Consider the following 8,660-nt stretch of genomic DNA (forward strand, 5'->3'; position numbering starts at 1 on the left):
GGTATAATCTATAAGTCCTCTCAGATTTTTAATTTAAAGTTTGTTGCCTTTAGTTAAAGGAGCCATTTAAAGTTCATTGCCTTTGGTCAGAAGAGGCTTTTAATATTTAAAGTTTGTTACCTTTGGTTAAAGAAGCTCTTTTGAACCTAAAGTTTGTTGCCTCTTGTGAAAAGAGCTTTTTAACATTTAAAGTTCATTGTCTTTAGTTAAATGAGCTTTTTAAATTTAAAGTTTGTTGCTTTTAGTTAAAGGAGCTTTTGAAATTTTAAGTTTGTTGCCTCTGGTGAGAAAAGCTTTTTAACATTTAAAGTTCGTTGCCTCTGGTGAGATGAGCTTTTAGAATTTAAAGTTTGTTGCCTTTGGTTAAAGAAGCTTTTTGAATTTAAAGTTCATTACCTCTGATGAGAGGAGCTTTTTGAATTTAAAGTTTCATAACCTCTGTTTAGAGGAGCCTTTCAAATTTTTTTTTTTAAAAAAAAACTGTGTTCAACGTTTCGTCTTTTATATGTATTCTATCCGAACAAAATTGGTGTCTTTTTATCTTTGCTTTATTCCTAATTCTAAAAAATAAGCAAAAAGGGGCAGCTGTAAACACCAAATTTGACTATTGTAATTTTTCTTATATTAATATTAATATTAATATTAATATTATTAAGTAATTAATTAAGTAATTAAAAAAAAGTAAAAAAAAGTCTTTTGGTTTCAACTTTGGCAACTGAAATCAAGCTATTAGAGTGACATTTTTTCTCTCTAACATTGCCTAATTTGGTAACCTAAAATTCGGTGACCAAAAGTCACCGGACATTATCTAAATTTTCCATAAAGAAATCTCAAGAGATCTGGGATTTGGATCCCAAAGGCTTTATAAATAGAGCCAAAATTTGCAAACTAAGGGGGAGAGAAATACAAGGGTAAGCCTAAGGGAACAGTTAGGTGAACACACAATAAAAAAAAAAAACCAACAGCAAACATAAAAAAAAAAATTTTCAAGAATGAAATTCTCGATCTAGGCAGTTTGAGATTTTTTAAAAAGAATCTAGTTTAAGAAGGTGTTTAGAAAACAAATAGGATTAATTTGGGAATTTTTTGGATTTTTTTGAAAAAAATTTAAGTCACTGAAATTTGGAAAAATTTAAATTTTTCGATGATTGTTTGAATTTTTTGGTGATCGGAATGTGGGCTCATCGTCGGAATCTGAAAACTTTTGAATTTTTTGTTGTTGGTTGAAGTTTTCGACCATTGGTGCATGGCAACGATCGACTGAAAATTGGGTTGTCACGGTGACTGATGAAGGGTGTTGGGTTTTAGAGAAAGAGGTTCTGGGTTAGAGAGAGAAGGGAAAGAAGAAAATATAAAAAACCCTGATTTTGGCCCATTTATAGGCACTCCCAAACGATGTCGTTTTGGGTGTCTGAACCAAACCTGACCCACGCAAGATCACCACGTCAATCTGACCTGTTTCGTAGGTTTTTTTTTTTTTTTATTTTGATTTATTTTATGTTATTTTTTTGTTTTTTATAATATTATTGTTATTGTTATTATTGTTATTTTATGTTGTTACTAGTAATAATTTTTTTTTAGAAACAAATAAATAAATAGAATAAAAATAAAACTAAAATAAAATAAAAGACCTAAAAATATAATATGCAAAAAAAAATTAATACTAACTTTTTTTGAAAAAAAAATTTTATTGCAAGCAAAAAAATGTTATTTAAATTTCACCAAAGTGTTGGGATAATTTTAAAAAATAATTTTTGCTAAAAAAATAATAAATTATAAAAAATGATAAATAAAATAAAAATAAATTATTTAAATGAATCTTTTAAATGTAATTTTTAAAAAAGCTAAAAGAGTTTAATTTTCTTTAATTATTATAAGTAAAAATAATTTTTTCGGATTTCACCATAGAGTTGGATAATCCAAAATTATTTTTACTAGAATAAAGATTGATTTAGACAATGTAAACAATAATAAAAAATAAAAATGAAAAAAAATATTTGGTATTTTGAATATTTAAAAAAAATAAAAAATTGAAAGAGTTTGATTTTCTTTAACACAAGCAAGATATTAATATTTAGATTTCACTGGTGAGTCAGAATAATCTAAATTTTTTTATAATAAAAATAATTAATAAATAATAAAAAGTTTTTTAAATGATCATAATAAAGATTAATTAATTAATTAATTCCTATTAACTAAAAAAATGATTTTTATGTAGGACCTTGTCCAAAATTGAAATAATCCTAAAATTTGTTCAAAATTTTAGGATTTCACCGAATAGTTGGTATAATCTTAAAATTTGGTTAATAAATTTTGAAAACTCACCAAAGAGTCGAGATGTTCCTAAAATCAATTTTAAAATAAATAAATAAAATATCTTATGACGAGATTTCGAGAATTTTGTAAATGGTCAATTTTTTTGAAATATTTTTTAAATAGTGATTTTCTATAAATTCTGCCAAAGTGTTGGAGAATTTATAGAATATAAAAACAATAATAATAATACTAATTTCACAACAAAAAATTTTTAAAATAAATTTTAAGAAATTAAATTTAAATATAAAAAACTGTGTCATCAAAATTATAAGATTATACATGTTTAATTAGTATTGTTCTTCGAACAAGCGACATGAGAGTGCTAATACCTTCCTCACTTGTAATCGTACTCTCGGATCTACCCCTAATTTCGTAAACCTAAACTTCTTTTAGTAATTCTTAATTAATTTTAAAATTTTTAATAAAAGATGATATTTTGGGTGGCCAATCACATTCTACAAAAAAAATGGTGGTGACTCCAAAATTTTCACTAAGTTTAGTGATCGAGTCCTTCCAGACGAAAAATCGTTATGATATACAGTATATAAAATTTATATATTAATAATGAATCAAATGATATAATTTTATTAATGAATAAATATTAATTTTTAAAAAGATATACACAAAAATAATATTATTTAAAAAACTTATTTATTAATAGATATAATATCATCTTATTTATTAATAAAATATCAAATATAAATTTATATAAATAAGTAATTAAAAAATTAACACATCGAATATATAAATTCATTCTTTAAGTTTAAATAGGTAAGATTTTTATTATTTACTTTTTATCTTTTTAAAGTTTTAAAAAATAAAAATAATAAAAAGTAAAATTGTAATGTTGTGAAGTCAATAAAAATTTAATAATAATCTTAAAAGAGTTTTCAATAAAAATAACTATTAAAAATTAAATATTATCATAAAATTTTCTATTTTAATTGTTTAAAAAAAATGTAAGAACCAGAAAGGGTCGAAGGAACAAATTATCATGCACCACTATTTCTAACGTGTTCAACTTGCTCACTATAACGGAAGTGGGCAAGTTGGGGAAAAGGCTGGGGCCTGGTGAAGCATTAGCAGCAAAAACGCGCCCTTTACTGTTTGGTCTGGTAAATGGCAGTTAAAAAACGGAAAAGTCAACCGTCAAGCACAAAACGGCACTTCGCGAGAAAGTTCTTCGTCAGTAGACTTCTGTACCCTCAGGGGAATTTAGTAAGCATAAAAAAAAAATTACACGTATATAAATTAATTAAATGAACAATTTCAAAAACAAAATAATTAAATGAAGAATTTAAAAAAAAATTGAACCAGTTTTTTCATTTTTTATATTCTTAAAAATTAGGAGTTTTATAAACTAGATTTAAGAAGGATTTTGAGTCCGTGACTTTGCTTCTCTACAGATGGAGAGAATGAAGTCTAGAGAGCGAAAGCGCGTGTGCCAAAAGCGCTTGAACATGTGACACAGAAAAGAGAAGAACAAACAACGACGGTGAGCGCTGCTTTGCTTGTAATTCTTTTTTCCGCATTAGTTCTCTAAATTATTTTTTTCCCCCTTTTCTGTTTGTTTCTCGACAGAGAGATTTTCCTTCCAACTAGGGAGAAAAACACTTCCTGCCTCTTCTATCCATTTTTTGAAGTCCATTCAGTGTATTCTTCTACGAAAAGTTTCAAAATCTGATTTCTTTTGTTTTTGTTTTTGCTTCCGATGCTTTGACGGATTCGTTGTTTTCCTTTCTGAGATAGTTTTCTTCTCGGTTCTAAAAAGCCGCTACATTCATTCTGCTCTCCATTTCTGTTTTTTTTTTTTTTTTTTCTAATTTTTCGTGGTTTTCTGTATAATTTGGAGGATAAATAATTAAATTCGATTTTTCATTAGTTAAATTTTGTTGCGGCAAATTTTTGCTATAAAAATCTCTGACCTTTGTTTCCCGAAAGTTTAGGCGTCGGTGAAGTTCTTCTCACTTCTCAGCTTCATTTATTTCGTTTAAGGTTAGATTTTAAAGCTTTAAATATTTTCTAAATTATTTTAAGTAGCAGCAATAATTAAAGTAGCAGAAATGAAGGGCAGAATATAAATTATTTTAAAAGGAAATTGGTATTCAACATACTTTAAAAAGAAAATTTTGCTTTACTGCTTTCACGAATTTTAGTGCTTATTATTTTTATTTTGTGGGATTAAGAAGAAGGGAAATTTTGGTATTTCGTTTACTTTTGTGTTTTGAGATTCTTGGTTGGAATTAAGACCGTACATGAAGAAGAGGAGGCTAAGATTGTTTGAATTAAGAGTCTTTTTGGGGCTTTTATTTTATTTTTTGTGATTTGGGTTTGCAAAACCCGCCAAAAGGATGGTTTCTGATAAAAGTCTGGTATTTTAGTTGCTTTTATGTTGGTCCATTTTAATTGAGCCTTTCTTTAATGAGAATCTTCTTTTCTTGCTTTGTGCTTTTCTGTCTATCTCATCTTTTTCTCTTTTCTTACTTTGTTATTAAGTATTGTCAGTTTCGAGTTTTTAAAATGTAAGCTGTTTTTGCTTTGATTTTGCAGTTGGCGCATATGCGGATGATCTGTAATCGCCATTTTAGCGAATCATAATCGTAATTTATGCCATCATTTTATAGGATAAGTTAATTCTTTTGGGAGGTTTTGAGAGTGGTGAGAGTAAATGTCGTTCCGAAGTATAGTTAATGATGTGAGGGATGCTTTGGGGAGCTTATCTAGGCGTAGTTTTGAGGTGAGGTTGCCTGGTCATCATAGGGGAAAATCTCATGGTTCAGTGCTGGAGTTGCATGATCCGCCTGTGGTTATCCAGAATAGCCGCTGGGCAAGCCTTCCGCCTGAGCTGTTGCGTGATGTGATCAAGAGATTGGAAGTGAGCGAGAGTATGTGGCCTGCTCGCAAGCATGTTGTGGCTTGTGCTGCAGTATGCAGGTCATGGAGGGAAATGTGCAAAGAAATTGTTAGGTGTCCTGAGTTCTCTGGAAAAATCACCTTTCCAGTTTCTCTGAAGCAGGTTAGATCTCTAACTCATTATGATCTTCTGTCTTGCTTACAATTTATCTTTGTTGAATAATTAATTGATGAACTGACTAATAATTTGTTCATTAGGCTTCTTGGTCGGCCATACCATTTTAGTTTGATTAAATGTGTGTATGCATATGTGTTTTAACTTCTAGAGTTGAGTTTTCTATTATATACAGTGGCGATTGAATTTTCATCTGTTAATTAATTACAGCCTGGACCGAGGGATGGAACCATTCAATGCTTCATTAAGAGAGACAAATCTAATTTAACTTATCACCTTTTCCTTTGCCTTAGTACTGGTAAGCTACTTTTTCAGACTGTCCTTTACAATTCATTGGCTTAGTCATGCTTTCCTTGCTCTGTTGTTATATCTATTTCCTCGGTGGCTTTGAGCAATACACCTAATTAATTTTACCACAATGTTTCTGTGATTACAATTATAAGTTCAATGTGGTTAATAAATTGTTTTTTATTTTAAACTTCAAATTCTTTTGTTTCTGAAGATGCTAATATGGCTATGAAAAGCATCCTGCAAGTGAAGTAGTGATGCTTTGACTTGCGAGCATTATCCCTCATGTTCCCTCTGAAAATTTCTTCTAACGAAGATGAATGTAACATGCTATAAAATATATGTTTTAGCAGGCTGAAAGTCTTTCTTTAGCTGTAGGCATGCATGTGTCTTGGCTATCAGTTACCTTGTCTGCTTTGATTTGATTGTTGATGACTCTCCAGTCTAGCTAGTTTTTAAATATTTTGACAATTCTTGATAGTAAATGGCTACTTCTGATTCTAATTGCAGTGATGCATTTATATCAAAATTTACAGTCATTTGATTTGAAAGTTGAGAGCCTGTTTGGAAAACTGATTATTCAGTTATTTGAGTCCATCTATTAAACATTACCATGATGGAGTTCCCTTATATACTTGATTGCTACACCTCCAGTTATTTCTTTTGGCAAATGCATGATTTCTTTTTCCAAGTTAACTAGTTTGGTTCCAATTATAAATGGCATCTGGGTTTGAGTAGATTTTCTGTTGGCATCCTATATGATCCGTGGCTGAGCTGTGTTACACAAATAAATGTCTGTTGCCATGTTCGAGTTTGAAACATATAGCAAGTTGTTTCGTTTAACCTTTTAATAAGCCATGTATACACTTGGGCGCTAATGTCCTTTTCTGCTGGAATGAGTTGAATTTTAACACCTGTGTCTCTAGTCTATTTAAATAAGGTCTTGTTGGTCATCTCTGCTCCGTGGTGGCTGTGCATCATAATTATTGGTAGTAGTTTTTTGACTTACCCTGCTAGGAGGTGAATCATTTCTCCTATTTTGTCCCTCCTTAAATCTAACTAGCTATGCATAGTACATTATCACTGTGTTAGTTCTCTGTCATACTCACTTTCTGACCCTCATGTCTATGTGGATATCATTTCATGTTTTCTATTTACCATTGTATGTGGTTATGTAACCTTAACCTTTGCTATATTTTGAAGCTTTGCTTGTTGAAAATGGGAAGTTTCTTCTTTCCGCAAAACGGACTCGTAGAACTACTCGCACAGAGTATGTAATCTCTATGGATGCAGATAACATATCGAGATCTAGCAGCAAATACATTGGAAAACTTAGGTAGGATTTCAGCACGTACATAGGAGTTCTTTCCTAATGTTGCTATTTTTTATTTAGTAAGGCTTTGAAGGCACAGTTCGCTAAACCACCCATTATGTTATATTTTATTTAGTATGTTTAATGATTTCCTATTTTGAGGAAGGAAAGTGTAACATTCTCCTGGAAATGCCCTCTTTGTTTGATGCTGTTGACATTATTTGTTAGCTTGTAATTGTATACATGTGGGCAGGTATTTTGAAGCAATGCGTGTGCACAACATGCACCGTCAAACCTATTGATCCCTATTTGATTTGTTTGTTAATACTTGCAAATAGAAAGACCCTAAAGTGCATTTTTCATCTTCAGGTCAAATTTTCTTGGTACTAAATTCGTAATTTATGACACGCAACCTCCATACAACAACGCTCAGCTTTCACCACCTGGCCGAAGCCGAAGGTTCTATTCAAAAAAAGTCTCTCCAAAGGTTCCTACAGGTAGCTACAACATTGCTCAGGTCTCATATGAGCTGAATGTGCTAGGTACTAGGGGGCCTCGTAGGATGCATTGCACTATGCATTCAATTCCTGCCTCAGCCGTCGAGCCAGGTGGCATTGTCCCAGGCCAGCCAGAGCTTCTGCCTCGATCCCTTGAAGACTCATTTCGGAGCATCTCTTTCTCAAAGTCAATTGACAATTCGTCTGAGTTTAGCAGTGCCAGATTCTCGGATATTGTTGGTACCCACGACGAAGAGGATGAAGGAAAGGAGAGAGCATTGGTTCTCCGGAACAAACCACCTCGATGGCATGAGCAGTTACAATGTTGGTGCCTGAACTTTCGAGGACGGGTTACTGTTGCTTCTGTGAAGAATTTTCAGCTGATTGCAGCAAACCAGCCAGCAGCCGGTGCCCCAACACCATCACAGCCAACCCAATCTGACCATGATAAGATTATTCTCCAGTTTGGTAAAGTTGGTAAGGACATGTTTACCATGGATTACAGATATCCACTGTCTGCATTTCAGGCTTTTGCCATCTGCCTGAGCAGCTTTGACACCAAATTGGCATGTGAATAGATGAAAAAGTGACATGTTAAGCAAATAGAACATATAGCTGGGTATTGGGTCTCTTTACTTTCTAGCATTTATAGGACGGGTGGTTGCATGCAGTCTATGTACAACTCATGCAGAGACTGGCAAGCACAGAAAAACATCTGTGCACCTTCAGGAGGAGTCTTCCTTTTCATTTCTCTTCCTCTGCCTTTTTTTTCCTATTTTTCTCCTGTAAGGTAGATTGCTTTAAATGGTTTCATTGTCTGTCTTCTGTTGTTCAATCTTTGATGTACTAATCATGTCATCTGAAAATAACAGTCGAGACTTGGAAATTTACTATGTTCAAGCATCATGTTGTTGAAGATTTCCTTCTCTTTGGGGGCTCGATTTTTTTTTTTTTCACTTTCCTTACCATTGTGAACATGCCAACAGGGATCTAAACAGGTATAGTTTCTCTCATAATAAATGATTTTAGGTTGCTTGCCGGATTCAGCTTGTGGTTAGAGTTCATGTCTTGGCCAGAAGGGCCTTTTGTCCCCCAAAATTCAATGTATTGTTGTCCAACTCTTCTTTGTCTGACCTTTTTAACTAAAACCCGCTGGCTGCAACAGTCCATTACGGAATTTTATTTAGAATGCTAGATATTCCTTCTGACAAAATAACCA

General features: G+C 32.0%; 1 protein-coding gene across 4 annotated transcripts; it reads left to right on the forward strand.

The window, feature by feature from the left end:
* The first annotated feature begins 3,626 nt into the window (after positions 1–3,626).
* Positions 3,627–8,357, forward strand: LOC111299146 (tubby-like F-box protein 8). Of its 4 annotated transcripts, none has more exons than XM_022894186.2 (5): positions 3,627–3,811; positions 4,867–5,332; positions 5,555–5,642; positions 6,836–6,968; positions 7,314–8,357. In XM_022894186.2, the coding sequence occupies exons 2-5, from the start codon at positions 4,985–4,987 to the stop codon at positions 8,017–8,019; spliced, it is 1,275 nt and encodes a 424-aa protein (XP_022749921.1). In that variant the 5' UTR covers positions 3,627–3,811; positions 4,867–4,984; the 3' UTR covers positions 8,020–8,357. The 4 variants fall into 4 exon arrangements, with proteins under 4 accessions (XP_022749921.1, XP_022749931.1, XP_089614552.1 ...); XM_022894196.2 differs by having other exon boundaries at positions 3,805–4,311; XM_089758426.1 differs by lacking the exon at positions 3,627–3,811 and adding an exon at positions 3,862–3,969.
* Positions 8,358–8,660: the final 303 nt, after the last annotated feature.

The sequence above is a fragment of the Durio zibethinus genome, chromosome 3, assembly GCF_047325235.1.
Source record: "Durio zibethinus cultivar Kanyao isolate XHJ-2024 chromosome 3, ASM4732523v1, whole genome shotgun sequence".
Classification (NCBI taxonomy): Eukaryota; Viridiplantae; Streptophyta; class Magnoliopsida; order Malvales; family Malvaceae; genus Durio; species Durio zibethinus.

What these genes read in the sequence shown, in the direction of transcription:
- LOC111299146 (XM_022894186.2), top strand. Translation starts at nt 4,985, where the DNA reads ATGTCGTTCCGAAGTATAGTTAATGATGTGAGGGATGCTTTGGGGAGC. An exon ending in TTTCCTTTGCCTTAGTACTG is followed by an intron (nt 5,643 to 6,835) that starts GTAAGCTACTTT and finishes TATATTTTGAAG; the next exon opens with CTTTGCTTGTTGAAAATGGG. An exon ending in AAATACATTGGAAAACTTAG is followed by an intron (nt 6,969 to 7,313) that starts GTAGGATTTCAG and finishes TTTCATCTTCAG; the next exon opens with GTCAAATTTTCTTGGTACTA.